We start from the raw sequence: 17,466 nt of genomic DNA on the forward strand, positions 1-17,466 counted from the left end.
ATACAAGCAAACCCTCTTTCCCATGTAATTAACTTTCTCGGTGACCAAGCATTTGTTAGTGGATCTTGCCACCAAATCACAGGCTTAGTTGGATTTGTGGATGTAGCCTAAAAATGTCACTAAGCTGTAGTTTCCATAGTTTGTGTCAAAATATTCAAAAACTGAGAGTAAATAAAGCTTTAATCAATATTGTTTATTGTCCTATGGCATTTCCCCCTTTTTGTTTTTGTATTGCATGTTTAAGCAATTGATTAGCCCTTTCCATTATGGCCTGTCTTTGTGGGTTATCGGGAATGTCAGTAGAATGTTTTATAGATCAAATTTTAAGAAATTGTTGGAGTGTTCTACTGGTATAAGCAGGGCCATTATCAGTTTTTATAGTTTTTGGTAGGTTTTTTTTTTTTTTTTTTTTTTAGTTTTTGGTAGTTTTATAGCAGCAAAAAATGCATATTAATGTCTTTGTATATGTTTTGTAGTCTCACTGGAGTGATATTCCATATAAATTGAGTGGCCCATATAAATTGAGAGAATGTATCAATAGTCATATGTACATAGGAGAGTTTACCAAAGGAGGACATGAGTTACATCCATTATAACTATGGATTTTATATGGAACTGTATACCGTCATTATATCAGTGGCTCAGTCACACATTTGATAATGTAAGGGACAACACTTCTTGAAACAGGCACTATAGAAAACAGTATAGTTAGCAATAATAGTAAAATCATAAGAAAAAATTTAAGTCAAGAACTTTTATTAGGTATAGCCCAGTGATGTCTTTAAGTCATCTGACTTAGTTTGTTAAAAGACTATAGCTTGTTGTTAATTTCCTGGTTGTAGATCCTGGGACATCTGATCTTTATTTAAAGACTAATCACCAAGATAAGTTTTAGAAACAAATTTAGAGTGTCATTTTTAATGAAGTAACTTTTTAATTTAACTTAACGAATGTCTTTTTAAATTTAACTTAATGAAGCCTCTTAGCAATGTAACATAACCATAAGGAATTATCTAAGAAGTGAGTCTTAGTAAATACAGATCTTAATGAACAAAACTAGAACTTACGATTCAGTGAAACATTAGATGTCATAGGCCTGACATCAGTTGGGTGGATATTTCTTTTAGAGCTCCCCAGTATACTCTTGAGATTTTTGTATATGTCTGGAGACAGTCTTTTTTTTTTTTTTTAACCTTGATGAGGCTGCTCAGAACTCAAATGTTTTTAATTTCTGGAGCGATGTGACAGAGAGAAAACAAAAATGTTTTAATTTTATCCACAGGTGTAAATCACTAAATTGTTTTAAACCATCAGTGACTTGAGGAGATGAGCCTTTTTACATCTGAAAACAAAGATTAGAAGCCAGTAATATATCAGACAAAAAAGTCATGAAAACTGTAGTCATGTTTAGCAGTCTGTTCAATCTCATGTAACCAATCCCTTTGTTTTGTGATCCTTGCCTGATGACTAAGGATGTCAGTAAAGACGATAGTCTTCAAGAAGTTTCAGAGTAGGCAGTGGCACCTCACTCCAGTACTCTTGCCTGGAAAATCCCATGGACGGAAGAGCCTGGTGGGCTGCAGTCCATGGGGTCGCACAGAGTCGGACACGACTGAAGCGACATAGCAGCAGCAGCAGTCAAGAAGTTTGTGAAGTTTTTTGTTAATGTCTGTACTACCTGTCCAGCAAAATGGGTGTCCCAGTCACTGGAGATCTCAGCAAATGTATTTTAAGCATTTTTTTTTTTTTGGTGAGACATTAACCCCACAGCCAGGAAAGGCTTTATCTTATCAAATAAAAGTGAGGCTTGTCAGGGAGCCAGGAAAAGCCAAGTGGCTGTCTTGGACTTCCCATAGCCCTGACTGGTTTATAGCCATTATTTATCCATTTTAAATTTCCTTATAAGGGGTTAATTTTGTAGAAGCAGTACGAGCTTTGTCTATGTGTGTCATAGTCTCCATAGATCATTGTGAAATAACATTCATTCATTTTATCAAAGTAACAAAAGATTTTTTTTCAAAGTAACAAAAGATTTTAAAAGCAAAGTATGAGTCACTTAAAGACAAAGAAATTTATATAGTCTGTTATCAAAAAAGCCATATTCCAAGAAGATTTTGATTTTTAACAGGAAGAGAAAATCAAGTTCCAGATTGGTACCAGCTTATATTCATTGGACTTCTGGTGGCTCAGAGGTTAAAGCGTCTGCCTGCAATGAGAGACGTGGGTTTGATCCCTAGGTCGGGAAAATCCCCTGGAGAAGGAAATGGCAACCCACTCCAGTATTCTTGCCTGGAGAATCCCATGGACGGAGGAGTCTGGTGGGCTACAGTCCACAGGGTCACAGTCGGACACGACTGAGCGACTTCACTTTCACTATATTCATTGTGAAACAATAGTTATTCACTAGCCAAAGTAACAGTAAAAGATTTCAAAGGCAGTTTAATGTCTTAAGAAACCTGTATCATGCATAAAACTGTATTCCACTTGCCACAAACCTTTTTTACACTTCTGTATTCATCACTGTATTTGCCCATTCAGAGAACACACACTTGTAAGTTCAGATGTACTTCCTTTTTCCTTAATAGAAAGTAATTCCATTCCTTATACAACTTTATTAAAAACACACATCTTACTTTTCTTTAGCAACCATGAGCTGTCTTGTATATTAGCATTTTGTAGATTGGTGAACATAAATACCAGTTTTAATTTTTAAAAAACATTTGCTTTTTTTTTTTTTTGATAGAGAACATCTCAGGATGGCACCAAACATATTTATTAATAGTCCAAAATATCTTTAGTTTTTCTGTAAGAGGAAGTTAGTGTTCAGTAATTAATGTTTTTAAAATCTTATTTTATTTGGAAGTGACCTAGCTATTTATTAAACTTTTACCATTTAGTAATTTATCATTTAGTTTAGAAATTTAAGTTACCCCAATCCTCAGAGATTATTTTAGACATTTCTAAAATATAAGTATTTTTAATAGAGTTTATCTAAAAGTTTTCATCTCATTTATATATATTTATTTATATAAAGAGTTACTTTTTTTGTTGACAAATTCAGTTTACCTTAAACCTAGGCACAATAAAAGTATTATACAATGTTGATGACTTAAAGACATGTCTTAATTAGATTAGCAAACAAACATTAATGTTAGATATTTAATATTGAATATTTTTCAGTTCAAGTGAACCTGACTTTAAATAGAACTCATTTATAAATTAACCACATAGTATCCAAAAACAAAGACACACTGAGACACAGTTGAATTTAGACAGACAGACAGAGATCTCATAGTTTTCCACTTGAAATTTAAAATATCTTTTTGCTCCTTCTTTTTTTTTTTCCCCTTGGTTTGAGTTCTGCCAATTTGTTTATGGCTGGAGTCCCAGACAGAGTGGGCTGTGTATCCCAAGGATATGATAAGAGTTAGCTTCAGGTTTTTTTCCCAGGCCTGTTTTTGTTTCCTAGGCAGAATTGGAGCTCCAAAAAAGTATTTTAACAAGTCAACTTTTTCCTAATTGCACGTGCAAGAAGAACCAGTTTTGCAGTTTCAAAAAAGATTTTATTTTAACCAATTTTCTCCAGAATCTAAAGAATATCATGACCATTCAGTGTCAAAAATGTCATCTCTCTTTTTTGTAGACATAGTATATCATCCATATAATGAATGATACATGCATGAGGGGATTGCTGTTGCACTGGGTGTAAAGCCTTGGCTACAAAATTTTGACAAATAGTGGGACTGTTAAGCATACCTTGAGGTAATACAGTCCATTGAAATCTTTTATGTGGCTCCTTTAGATTAATGGAAGGAAATGAAAAGGCAAATCTAGGCTGATCATCAGTGTGTAAAGGAATAGTAGAAAAACAATCTTTGAGATCAATAACAAACAATTGCCAATTTCTTGGAATCATACTAGGATTAGGTAGACCAGGTTGTAAAGCACCCATTGGAACAATAACAGCATTAACAGTTCTCAAATCAGTAAGCATTTTTCATTTACCAGACTTCCTTTGCATAATGAACACTGGAAAATCCCAAGGGCTAAAGGACTCAATGATATGTCCCTTGCTAAGTTGTTCATTGATTAATTTATGTAAAGCCTCCAATTTTTCTTGTTTTAGAGGCCACTGCTCTATCCACACAGGTTGATCAGTTTTCCAATTAAGAGATATAAGTGTGGGTGGAGGAAGATTAACACGAGTACTGGCCACTAGTGAAAAAGCAGTCGGGTGTGGGGGGGCCTTGAAATCTTGAGCCGTCAAAGGATAAATTCTTCCTTGTTGATTTTTGCCCGGTCCCAATCTTGGTATATAACCTTGATTGAACATAAGTTGGCGACTGGCCTCGCTGTATTGATTCTGAGGTTTTTCAAAAGAGTCATCATCACTTTCATCAAAAGAATCAGAAGTCTGCAAAGATTCCAGTACTGACTTATTCAATGTCCATGTACTCCAAACAGAAACGAGGAGTGAAGTTCCTTTTGTATGTTCTTTAACTCGGCTCCAACCTTTTCCCAGACTTTTAAATCTAAGGTCCCTATTGACAGGAACCAGCAGCAATATTTATCCACTGCTTGTAACAATTCTAATAATCGCCCTTCACTAATAGAAGCTCCTCCCGCTTTCAAGAGCTGTCTTAATAAACAAATATATGGGCAATAGTCTCAACATTTCCCATCTTTTTTTTTTTTTTTTTTTTTTTTAATGACTAGTCTTTACTGGAAAGAAGAAATTCCATATCACATTCTGAGTGCATTACTGTAACGGCTCAGTGGGCCAGCTGGTGTGGCACCAGCTTGTAATGGGTTCCACAGCTGGGGCAACGCTGGGCCTCGCCTTTGTGCAGCCAGAACCAGATGACAGTACTGTTGTCTTCTTCACAGATACAGCCCACTATCCGCTTGTTAGTGATGGAGGGGACTAAATTAGGGTCTTCCTTGGTACCTGAGGTTGCCTTTGGGGCAAGTATATTGTATGGGTCCTGTCCCTTGCGTGCAGCCAGCATGACCTCCCTCTCCAGCCCAGTCGCCTGCTCTTCATCAGTAGGAACACCACCTCCAGACGCCATAGAGCGCACCACGGAGACTCCATTTGGACCCCGGGCCCTCAGGGCCTGGGAGGCCAAAGCTCCAGCTCCGCGGAGTAACCTTGACGCCATCACCCCCCCTACAAACACCAGCACCAACATTTCCCATCTTAACCCTGATTAAACACCTGAGGACTTACCAGCAGGAATTTTCAGAGGTCTCTCAACCGTCCCAGGTTCTGCCTGCGTTGCTGTGTTTTCATTTTTGCTCCAGCCCCACGTTGTGCGCCAGTTGTTGCTGTAAAGGTCCGGGGGCGAGCAACGAAAATGAGAACCGGACACGAAATCTGGTGCAGTGGGTCAGGGGACCTGCAGCCTCTGTTGGACCGAGGTGCAGAGTCCACTCTGAGTCCAGCTGTTACTCCTGCTTGCAGACTGCAAAACTTTCTCTGATCTATCTTTCCGGAGACACATTGACATAGTCCAGATCTCCTTGTTTTGACCCCAGGCCATTCCCTTGGGGGATAGTCTCGGGAACAGTCAGCAAGTGTGTAGGCAGTGTTCATACCTAATGCCGACCCGCTGTTCCAAGGTCCATGCTTTTATGACCCCAGTCATACTCCCTTCTGGGTCTGGCCTTGGGGTCTGTAAGAAGGCTGTTATTCTCAGAAGAGCATGAAAAATGTTTTTCATCATTGTTGATACATCATCAACACAGTTTCTTGATATATGCTGTTTTCCCAGGTGCTATTTCTATGAAATTTCTCAAGGCTCTGAGTGTACATTATCAGAAATTCTCGCTACAGTTCATTATAGAAAACTTGAAATAATATGAAGAACAAGATTACTTAAGATTTTAATTTCTTAGAAATAATTTGTTAACATTTTGGTATTTCCTTCTAACCTTTTTCTTAAAGCCTTACTACTTTTTAGTGTACTTGGAAACCTTTGAACTCAGAGCTGCAAAGAACCTTGCAGTCATCTGGTTGATGCCCTCATATTCCAGATGAGAAAACTAAGGTTCAGAGAGGTGTGATTTGCTCATGATCCCAGGCTGATTACACAGTTGGAATTCAGGCATTCAGATTCTAGCCAAGCGACTGTTCTCTTGACTCTTTGCACAGGCCTGAGGCCTCCAGAATGGCTCTCCCAGGTCTCTTTACTTTGACTCCTCCATCCCATTTTCTACAAGCCGTATACCAGCAACCAGGGGTGGTGGGTGGTCAGTCCTGGCGCTGTTTTTTAAGGTATTATTTCTCTCACAGTGCAGTGGCTTCTTGGGCAGTGTCTCGGCTCTTTTTATCAGATGCTCACAAAGAGCATGACTTGAACTGATGTGATTATTCAAACACTTTTCGTGTAAAGAAAGTATGAATTTAGTCCTAAGATTCAGGGGCCTGTAATTCACTTGTCCTGATAGTTAAGCATATTTTGAACATATTATAACTTAAGCATAAGCATTTTTTCCTGGGTTTGATCCTTCCCAAATTTTCTTGTTTTTAAAATAATTTTATTTACCTATTATTTTTGGCTGTGCTGGGTCTTCATTGCTGGGTGGGCTTTTTCCTTAGTTGCAGTGAGTAGAGGCTACTCTCTAGCTGGCAGTGTGCAGGCTTCTCATTGTGGCGGCTTCTCTTGTTGCAGAGCTCGGGCTTTTGGGCACGTGGGCTTCAGTAGTTGCTGCTCCTGGGCTCTAGAGCACAGGCTCAATAGTTGTGGCACACTCGCTTGATTGCTCCTCGGCATGTGGGATCTTCCTGGATCAAAGATCAAACTTGTGTCTCCTGAATGGGCAGGCAGATTCTTGACCACCGAGCCACCCAGGAAAGTCCTTCCCAGATTTTCCATCTCAACTCTCGTCAAAAGTTAGGAAGACCCTCTCATTCTCTGTGAGTGTGTCTGGCAGTCTTTCTAACTAAGAGTGAGTGAGGAGATAAGAACCTTCTTTCTGTGTTCTCCTGCCACTTGAGCAACAAGCCACAGGTACTGAGCTGCTGTGGTCACTTTAATCAGCTGCATGTTGCTGTTCTTTTCAGCAGGTGGTCAGTTTCATTCCCCAAGGGGTCACTCTTCTCCCACCAAGAGAGCAACACCAGAGCCTCCTGTCCCAGACATAAATCCAGTGGCCCAGCAGACTGACTGCCAAGATGCTGCTTCTCCTGCCTGCTCTGTGGTGGAAGAGGCCAGGAGCCCAAGCCCAGATCAGACAAGCCTCTGCAGCTTCGAAATCAATGAAATCTACTCAGGCTGCCTGGACACAGCAGATAACCAAGAAGAGGAGCATCCAGGAACTGGCTTATCTCTTGAGGGAGCCTCACCAAACCAAACAGATGAACTGAAGTCCATGGAAGAAGAGCTGGAAAAGATGGAGAGAGAGGCGTGCTGTTTTTGCGACGAAGACGAGAGCCCTTCGGACTCTGACACGGAGCTCTCCTGTGAGGACTGGGACTGGCAGAATGGTGCGCTGCATTCCCCCAGCCTGCCTGTGCCAGCCGGAGGAGCCAAGGGTGGCGTGAACAACCGGTCCATGACTGAGGAGTACATCAGTAAGTGTGTGCTGAACCTGAAGATTTCGCAGATCTTAATGCACCAGAATGCTGATTTGCTGAGGAATGTTCAGCAGAAGATAGAAAAGCTTGAGATGATACAGAAGGAGCAGGCGGAGCGCGGGTCTCTGTGGGCTTCTTCGAGAGAGTTTGCCGGCATCCCCGACTCACCTTCGGCCCTCGGCCCCCCGGCTTCCAGCTACGTCCCTCCTATCGTGCAGCGGCCGGGGGACCAGCAGCCCGACCTGGGGGGTAACGGTCCGACTCTAGCAAGGTCTCCGAGAACAGCGAAAGACTTTCGAGGAGGACATTTTGGCAAAAGGTCCAAGAAAAGAAGAGACTGTGGCTGGACACCTTTAGCTTCTTTCCCCCACGTCAGTGAAGAAAGCACTGGGGATCAGCCGGAGCAGGGCCGGCAGGTGAGGCTGAGGTGTGGGGGCAGGGCAGCAGGCGGGGTCTGCATACCCTGACCCGCCTGCAAGGGCTGCGTCAGCACCGCCAGCTCGTAGCGAGTCCTCTTTGCTTTGGGAAACGAGGCCTCTAGGTTGGAATTCCAAGGTAGATACTCTTCATCTTCTATCTGGAACCCAGTTCACAGGCCCTGTCCTCTATAAAATTCTATGAAATATGTGAAATCGCTGTTTTGTAGGTCAAAATCATCAAGTATTGACAATTTTATATAGTTCAACTCACCAAATATGGTATCTTGGGCAGGTATTAATCCCCATTCTGAATTGCTTATTAATTCATTCATTCACTCATTGATAAGCATAGAGCCAGAGGCTGTTTATTAGACCCTGGGATTTGATGAATGAGCCACAAGCTCTGCTAGGAGCAGCTCAGACACCAATGGGGAATGGAAGGACTTCGTAGTCAAAGGAAATGCCTCAGAGGACGTGAGGTTGAAGAGTGGTTCCCCTGTGAGCTGCTGCTGTTTCTTATTCTTTTTTTGACCACACCACATGGCTTGTAGGCTCTGGGCTTCTTAAGGACAGGTCTGTCCAGTAAGGCTGAGGAATGTCCCCGCACATAGAAGGGGGCCTAGCAGTAGAAGGTACTCCGTAAGTGGTCATTGAGGGAATCAATAAATGGATGAATTTTAACAAGTTCACACATGCAGAGCTGGCTGCCTGTTGAATCAGAATTTTAGAGATGGATCAAGCCCATCATTTTCCAGAGTGTGAAGCTCAAGCTCAGAGACTTAAACTTCCTGAGATCCATGGATGTGACTGAGCACAGGGTGGAGTGGGAGAGGTCAGCACCACTGGAAGGAGGATCTTATTACTGAAATTATTTAGAGTTGCTGGCTTATGGTGAAAAAAAAAAAAAAAAAGCAGGCTAACTTTTAGTGGGTTTTATTATTCTTTTAAAATCCTCCACCTGAAGTGCAGCCTCTTGGCCTGCACAGGCAGCCGACTCCCACTACCCCACCCCTTGCTGTGCTACTGACCAGGCCCAGCTGGGTTTGTGACTCCCAGGCTAGTGCTCCTGCACTGTTCCTTGCTGCTTTTCAGCGAGACTTTAGTCCTCACTTAGAACATTTGGAAAAACCTTGGCATTTGTTTTTATGTAAAGAGAAGGAAGGTGATTTTGGAGAAGGAAATGGCAACTCACTCTAGTATTCTTGCCTGGAGAACCCATGGACAGAGGAACCTGGTGGGCTACAGTCCATGGGGTTGCAAACAGTTGGACACAACTGAGCTACTACTAACACACACACACACAGAGAAGGCACAATGAAAGTTAGAGTTTACTAGAAAACTACTAGAAATAACTTTTATTGTATACTGTATGTTGATCACCTGTTGCTGCATAACATAAAATAGCAGTGTTTTATTACTTCTCATCATTCTGTGGGCTCTGAGTATGACAGGGCTAACTTGACTGATTCTTCCATCCCTTGTGATGCTGGCTGGGACCACCCCCTCCGCTGCATTCAGCCGGAGTCTTGAGTTGAGCGAGAAGTTCCAGGAAGGCCTCAGTTACCTGGCTCCCCCAGGCAGCTTCTTTCTACATTTGGTTTCTTTTCATTCACTTAATAGTCTCACCCAAGCTTCTCTGCAGCCCAGCAGCTGGCTTCCCAAGTGAAAGCTGAAGCTGCCAGGTCTCTTAAAAACTAGGACACCATCACATTTGCTGCTTTTCTGATGGTCGCAGCTAGGAAGGCAGCATAGATTCAAGGGGAGGGAAGTAGATTCCAGCTTTCTCACGGCACTGTGGACCAGGAGGGAAGGCATTGAAGGCAGCCGTTGTTGGAAACTATCTGCTAGTACATATGACTACGTGTAAAGCAACTATACCATATTTTAAGTGTTCTTTAAAATTGTTCTTTAAAAAACCTACTCTAGTTTTCTAGCATAATCAAGGAATAAGGCATTTTCACCTAAGTGAAATTTTCAAACATTTGAAATTCATTCTTTTAATTTCTCCATTCTTAAATTTTGAATCATACTGAATGAAAACACTGCAGACTTGCCATTTTTCCAAATACCAATTTGAATATATCCTAAATCTATTCTAGCCTTTCCTTGGTGACCATGATGATTTTTTGAACATCTGTTACTGTGATGTTCTGTGATACACTGTTGCCTCCTCTCAACAGCCTCTGGAACTCATACTCCACAGAGACAGTGATCATTTTTAGGCATCTTCTCACCTTTAGGTGTCTTGCGGCCATCCCCAGATCTCACATGTGTTGCTTTTATTTGCTGTAGGTTAGGAAATACAGTTAGTTGAAATTGCAGTAAGCAGATTGCAGGTCTCTTTTTTAGGCTAAAGGGCATTGACTTTAATTTATTTTACTTCTACTATTTCGGAAGTATTGTAGCCTTTTTTTTTTGGTTGTGTTTTATTTTCATAGCACCCCTCTCCTCCCCCCACTCCCCCAGTAGATTTTGCCACATATTATTGTCCCTGTTTTATGGATGAAGAAACCAAAACATAGGGCTCATTTAGGTTAGTCTTGAGTAAAGATCAGACAGAACCCAGGGCCTGGGACTCCTGCCATAAAACCTGCTGCCTTAATAATCACATAGGGGAAAGTTTGGGGACTTTCGATGTCTATTTTGTTGCTCATTTTCCACTTGCACCCTGTTCGGACTGAAGTCCTGAGGGCCAGTGTGTCTATGAAGAGGCCTCCAGCTAAGAGATAAATTATTAGATGTGAAACATGCAAACTGAAATTGTCTTGAGAGGTCTGGTTAGTTCTACATACTGAGTGAGAATGACTTTAAAAGTAGAATGTGAGAGTGAAGGGAAGAGGGATTCCTTCATCAAAGCACTGAAACATGTCTGCTGATTTTTAAGCTGCCAGCTCGTTGTGGCCCTGGAAAACAGAGCAGAGGTGAACAGTTTCAGCTCACTCACGGAGCCAAGGACAGTTTGGAAAGAAACAGGAACCAGAATACCAGCAGGTGGGTTAAGGTTTCATTGTTCTTTGCGTCACCATGTGACGCCCATGTGACCCTTAGGCCACTTAATGATCTTCATGTTGCTGATGACAAAGAGATTGTGAGAGTTGAGGAGTAGTAACACAGAAAGAGATGTTGGCAGATTCTCTCTGTTGAGTGAGTGAGAAGAGCGGTATAATGGAAACTTGCAGGAGACGTCAGAGGTGAAGTTGCTGGCAGGATCCTCAGTGGTCCAGAGCAGAGCATCCTGCCTTTCTGAAACTGTCCAGATTGCTTTTCTGATAAAAACAAGTGCCAAGTGTCCCATGTGCCAGTGTTCCCGAAACCAAACTACATGAAAACCAGTGTTGTTCAAAGTAAGTGTCACTGACTCTGGGGAGCAGGAGGAGGAAGTTGAACGATATCATCGTTACCTTTTGGACTCTGATTTTTAGCCAGATTGATGAAATGAATTGATTTCAGCACAAACCAATTTTCCTTCAGTAGAAGAAAAATGTATGCATATGCTGGGTTTTTAAGAACTTAAGAAAAACAAATTTTATTTTGCATAGGAAGAATTATTAATGGAGCAATAAATGTTTTTCAGGATGACTAGTAATATGAACTTAGTTTTCCTCTTCTGTGGTTAAAAGGCAGCATTAATCCACAGCTTTGAAATCAGTCTTCCTGGAAAAAAATTTTTTATTCCTGCCCTCATTGGTGACTGAGAATAATGACAAGAATTTGCTGTTCTCTTCACTTCAGTTAAATATGTACCAAAGAGGGAATCGAGGAACATGCCCAGACATTTTAGATTAGTGCATTTTACCTTTACAAAGGGAATTAACTGAAGAACCATCATCGGCATCAGAGACTTTAGCACTCACATCATTGCCAGAAGTGAATAGGGTGACAGTGTAGCCACTGGAGGACAAAGCAGAAGCTGTAGTTGTGACCTCCCCTGCTCAGCTCCCTCCTCCCCCCGGAGAACAGAAACAGGCCAAAGAGAAAACTTTAATGCTTTGCTGTCAGTCCACCTAGTCTTCTTGTGTGCTTTCAAAATAACTCTAATTATATACATGTAGGCATTTTTGTGGGCTTCCCAGGTGACTCAGTGGTAAATAATCTGCCTGCCAATGCAGGAGACGCTGGTTTGATCCCTGGTTGGAGAAGATCCCCTGGAGAGAGAAATGGCAACCCACTCCAATATTCTTGCCTGGGAAATCCCATGGACAGAGGAGCCTGGCGGGCTACAGTCCATGGGGTCACAAAGGGTCAGACATGATTGAGCGATGAAACAAAAAGGCAGCTTTGTATCCCGAACTTTTGCTTTACATTAGAGCATTTTTATCCTTTGTTATTAAAAACATCCTGTAAACTTACTTTGAAATTGTAAGTTTGAAATGGGGAAAAATTGAATTTTCCCCTTTATTTTTTTCCCCCATTGTTGAATTTTAGGCTGTTTCAGTCTTTCTTTTTTCTGTTATTACTAGGGCTATAAAGACTTGTCAGTAAATTTTGTTCTGCATTTTGGGTTATGTCCTTGATAGGCTCCCAGAAGCAGAGTTGCAGAGGGTTTGAACATTTTAAAGATGCTCGATAGCTGTTGCCAAATTGTTCTTCAAAGAAGCTGATCAGACATGACGTTTCTAATTCAACAGCCTCTCTTTGCACTCTGATACACCAGGAGACTGGGCTATTCTAGATAAAAGAGAATTCCTATGTATACATAAATTACACGTTTTCTTTTTCTTTATCTTATTTGGTGGTGCCAAGTCTTAAGTTGCGGCAAGTGGCATCTTCTAGTTGTGGCATGTGGGATCTAGTTCCCTGACCTGGGATCAAACCTGGGCCCCTGCATTGGGAGCATGAAGCCACTGGATCACCAGGGAGGTCCCCTAGATGAAACACTTTCAAAGAATTAGTTTAACAGGTGATAAAGTATATATAATCATGGGATATTTAGAGGAAAAAGAGACTGATTTGTTGTGCAGATGAGGAGACCTTGGCCCAGAGAGATTGAAGTTTGCCAAAGTCAGCTAGCTAGTAGCAGGACATGGTTCACAGCTCAGTGAAACTAGGATGAAGATCTCTGAATGATTGTCAGAATCCCTGGTGCCTTAAGCCCATCTTTATAAGTGTTAGTTGTTGTGCTATCACTGATATGCAGGTGGGCCTGTTACCAGAGGATTCTGATCAAAGGGCAGGGAACTACTGAACCATCACCTATGCTCTGCTCTGCTACAGCCCGAGGACCAGGGTTCTGTTTGTGAAGCTGAATTTCAAGATCTTCTAACCTAGTCCTTTCATTTCTTAGCCAGGGAAGGCCTAGGGAGTTCAGTCCTCAAAGCAAAACGACACAGCTCAGTAGCGCACTCCTCACCGTGCCAAGCCACCCCCGGGGACCACCCGCCTCATCCAGCCCTGGCCAGGACTCTACCAGGTAGCTCAGCCTTGTGGGCCGAGTGTTGGCGGGGGGGGGGGGGGGGGGGGGGGGGGTGTCTGGTGCCCCCTGGTGGTGCGTAGGAGTCAGTGCAACCTCAGAACTGCGCAGAGAATAGGGGACAGTCCTCTGGGTGGGCTCATGGACTTGGGGTTGGGTCAGGAACTTGAGTCAACTGATGTGTTTGTGTTCACTTGCCCTCTTCCCCCAAATAAATGCAATTCAGGATCAGCATGCAATCTGTGTCTTCTGAAATCTATAACGCAAAGTCAAGAAATAGTGAAGGTGATGGAGAGATACACTTAAAATGGAAAAGTGAGTATAAAGCCATGGGTTCTGTTGGACAAAATGAAATTTAAAGTACCTTTCTAGCTTGATTGTTATCTCAAAGTGCACAGCCTGTCTTCTCATATTCTTTTCTTGTTAGATCATTCCATTTTAAAAGTAAGACCTTTCTGATTACAAACTGTGAAAGAGAAGTGCTTTTTTAAATCTCTGGACTATATAGGAAATCCTTCTACACTCTGTATATGTGTATATATGTATGTTGTGTAACAAAGGTATTAAAAAAATACACAGTATAGATTCTTATAATGTTAGGGTAGAGAGCTTGCTGTGTCACTTTCACCTATCCTGCGGGCATTATCCTTTTGTATCAGTTTAATCTTATGAGCATAAAAGAATACAGCATCTGTGTTTTTTGATAGTAATGCTAGGTGGCACTGAAAAGGATAGAAAATTTTGAGGAAAACACACATGCACATATATATGTATATATGTACTCCAAAAATATGAGCTCAATCTGGTCTAGAAAGGCCATATAAACTCAAATAGAATTCCTTCCATTAGTTTCTGCAGACTAAGGGCTTCACATGTCATTTTCTTACAAAATCTTTACAGCAAGAAGGTCTGTCTACAAATTTCTGTTGCCTTTTAGTCTGATTCAGCATAAAGGGCTGTAACTAACTGAAATTCTGCCTGTCCCTCACTGTTATCCGTTCTCTCTTCTTTCCTGTTTCAAGCCAAGCAGGGCAAGCTAAAGATGATGCAGTTCTAAACAGGGAGTAATTGTGACAATATAAGCTATAAACCATGACGTAACTCTTTAGGGAACTAAAGCTTTTGTTTCCAGCATTCACAGTGCTGTTTTAAACGCTGCTTTCTCTTACATCCAGCGGAGGTGAAAGAAATGGCAGCGAAAGCAGCTACTGGACAGCTGACAGTACCTCCTTGGCATCCTCGGAGTGGTGTGGCTTTAGACAGTGAGGCTGAGCATGAGCCTGACCCCCTGCCACAGCTCCCCATGAGGATCTCTGAGCATGTGGATTGGCAGCAAGCTGCAGAGTATCTCAAGAAAAGCGATGAGCCAGGAGGAAATAAGTGTGGCCAAACGGACAGCAGTGACCAGCGTGGCAGACAGTCAGGGCCTCAGCGTTTCACGAGTAAGTTCAGATGGAGGAGCTGGGGTAGGTGAGCCCTGTCAAGTTGTCAGCTCTTGACAATAAGTAAACCTCCTGGAATATTTCCTTTGGCTTCTCTCCTTTCCTGTCTGTCTGGGGGTCCTGAATTCTAGGGGAAAGTAGCACACCCATCTAATCCCACTGTCCTTCAGACAGGTGAAAAAGTCCAGAGACTCACAAGTTTTTTATTACTGGAGGAGATTCCTTTGTCCAAAGGAAGTAAATAGTCTCCATGCACTGACCCTGCTTCTGGATCTAACCTGGCAAAGAATTGAACCTTTCACCAGAGAGTATCGGTGGCAGGCCACCCCCTGCTGCCCACTTCTTTGCATTGCATTTTAGGCCAGAAAAATGCCACCATCTCTCAGAGAGTCTATGCCTGAGGAACCTAGAGACAAATGGTGTTTATGCCGTCACTTTTATAGATTTGTGGGTGAAAACTGCACGCTGTGTCTTTCTACCTGGTAATTTGCTTGCAGTGAGGGCATGGGATATCATTTCACAGTTGTTTGAAAATCAAGGAAAGGTACATCTAAAATTATCATTCATCTTAGATAGAAAAATATACTGGTTTAGATTTTTTTGGTATTTAAAATCTGTTCCTTGTTAAGCATCACTCTTGAATGGGTGGGCAAAAGGGAGAACGATTCACGGCTGCGTGCTAGAGCCAGGCTAACCTAACAGTCTCCACTGTCTGGACAGAACCTGACATGACACATGGCCACATTCGGCAGAAAATGCATGCATTTCTTCTCTCACACTATCCTTTGCCCCTTCATGTCATTTAAAAATTACTGAATGACAATTATTGTGTTATAATCGTTAGGTATCAGGCACCTGCCCCCCAGAAAAGATGAGCAGCCAGAGCACAATGAAGTCTTTCAAGCAAATTCGGATGCATCTGTGGCAGTTGAGAAGTCTTACAGCGTAAGTCATACAACTGGAGAGCCAACTCAAACCCAAAGACCTAGTAGAGTAAAACTGAGTTGTTACGTATTAGGACATTGAAATATCTGTAGTAGTTCTTTTTGTTGGAGCATGCACCCTCATGCCTCTGACATGAATGAAGAAGCCTTTCCTCCCTGTCTGATACATTTTGAATTAGTTCAGCTCAAAGCACTGTGAATATTGGAGCTTGGGGAAAACACAGAGTTAGATTCAGCTCTGACCCTTGAGCTTTCTGTCTGTGTGCGTGCTCAGTAACTCAATCGTGTCTAATTCTTTGCAACTCCCATGGACCAGGCTCTTCTGTCCATGGGATTTCCCAGGCAAGAGTACTGGAATGGGTTGCCATTTCCTTCTCCAGAGGATCTCCCTGACCCAGGGATCTAGCCCACGTCTCTTGTGTCTCCTGCATTGGCAGACGGATCCTTTACTGCTATACCACCTGGGACGCCCAAGCTTTCTGTCTTAACTGTGTAGAAAAGACCACCTCGTAAACCTCAGTGTGAGGTCAGTTACCAAAGCTCATGACTGAAGTCAGGTTGAAGTAGGAAAAGCAGGGCCAGGGTTGCAATGAGAGTGCCTTTGCCTGGGATGTCATCTAAGATTGAAATTCAGCTCTCAGCTCAGTGGAAGGAGTGTGTTCATGCCTGAAATCTATGCCTCAGCAAGATCCCTGGAATTCAGTCATTTCCCAGCATTTGCACTGGGGTTACAGCCTTGCTTCAGGGATTTAATGTGTTCTTCAAGTGTGCAATTGGGCCATGGTCCAGCCAGCGTAAGGAACCAAAATTTGTAATCATCATTAACATGAAAGAATATAAACAAAATTTGAGAACAAACAATGTAAAAAGCTGATTGTGATAACATTTGAGGCTTTTCAAAGAACATACCTTTCTATCTTAATCAGTACACAGACCACTCACAGGACAGTTTATTCTTTCTCTCCTGTGAGGCCTGGGAGGACGCACCACATTAAGCATACTGGCTTGGCTGGAGAAGCAGGTCTGTCAGGGAAGTGGATTAGGTGTGGGAGGCTAGGCTTGTCTGAGAATTTTCAGTTTGATATGAGGGGTTAAGGAAAGCAGCAAGTGCACAGAAGAGGAAGTGTGGCAAAGGCAGTGTCCAGGGAAATAAACCGCAAAACCTGTGCAAAGAAATAATTGAAGGCAAGGAAAGGAGCCAGCTGTCTGGCCACGTGGTGATGAGGGCCTGGATGTAGAGAAGTAGCAGAAAAGGAAGGAGGAGAGCAGAGATGCTGATGAAATAACTTGCTTTTAATTAATTTATTTATTTGGCTGTGTTGGGTCTTAGTTGCAGCATGTGGGATCTAGTTCCCTGACCGGGGATAGAACCCAGGCCCCCTGCTTTGGGAATGTGTGTAGCCACTGGATCACCAGAGAAATCCCAGTAACTTACTTTAAATTATTTCATTTTTTAAATAGTTCTCTCTTTTTTCTAAATTAAAAAAATTTTTTTGACTGCATGGCTGTGGGATTTTACTTCCCCAGCCAGGGATCAAACACACACTGCCTGCAGTGGAAGCATGGAGTCTTATCTGCTGGGCCACCAGGGAAATCCTTGTTTTATTTTTATTATTGAGATTGTATTGCTATTTTTAAAACCATGCTCCTTCTCTTGCCTTTCAATGGGAAT

The 17,466-nt window shown here is 42.2% G+C and overlaps 2 protein-coding genes across 2 annotated transcripts in view; one reads left to right on the forward strand and one right to left on the reverse strand.

Moving 5' to 3' along the window:
* The window catches only part of TEX14 (testis expressed 14, intercellular bridge forming factor), a 106,552-nt gene that overhangs the window by 64,838 nt on the left and 24,248 nt on the right, over nt 1-17,466 (forward strand). Inside the window, exons 14-19 of the mRNA XM_065909377.1 lie at nt 7,067-7,995; nt 10,883-10,989; nt 13,283-13,408; nt 13,635-13,723; nt 14,584-14,850; nt 15,695-15,795. Coding sequence (XP_065765449.1) covers nt 7,067-7,995; nt 10,883-10,989; nt 13,283-13,408; nt 13,635-13,723; nt 14,584-14,850; nt 15,695-15,795 — 1,619 coding nt within the window. The remainder of the gene's footprint in view (nt 1-7,066; nt 7,996-10,882; nt 10,990-13,282; nt 13,409-13,634; nt 13,724-14,583; nt 14,851-15,694; nt 15,796-17,466) is intronic.
* On the reverse strand, nt 4,684-5,181 carry LOC136149579 (cytochrome c oxidase subunit 5B, mitochondrial). Its single transcript, XM_065909954.1, has one exon. It carries the CDS (start codon nt 5,160-5,162, stop codon nt 4,773-4,775), a length of 390 nt encoding a protein of 129 aa, XP_065766026.1. The 5' UTR covers nt 5,163-5,181; the 3' UTR covers nt 4,684-4,772.

The sequence above is a fragment of the Muntiacus reevesi genome, chromosome 18 (assembly GCF_963930625.1).
Source record: "Muntiacus reevesi chromosome 18, mMunRee1.1, whole genome shotgun sequence".
Taxonomy (NCBI): domain Eukaryota; kingdom Metazoa; phylum Chordata; class Mammalia; order Artiodactyla; family Cervidae; genus Muntiacus; species Muntiacus reevesi.

What these genes read in the sequence shown, in the direction of transcription:
- LOC136149579 (XM_065909954.1), bottom strand. Translation starts at nt 5,162, where the DNA reads ATGGCGTCAAGGTTACTCCGCGGAGCTGGAGCTTTGGCCTCCCAGGCC.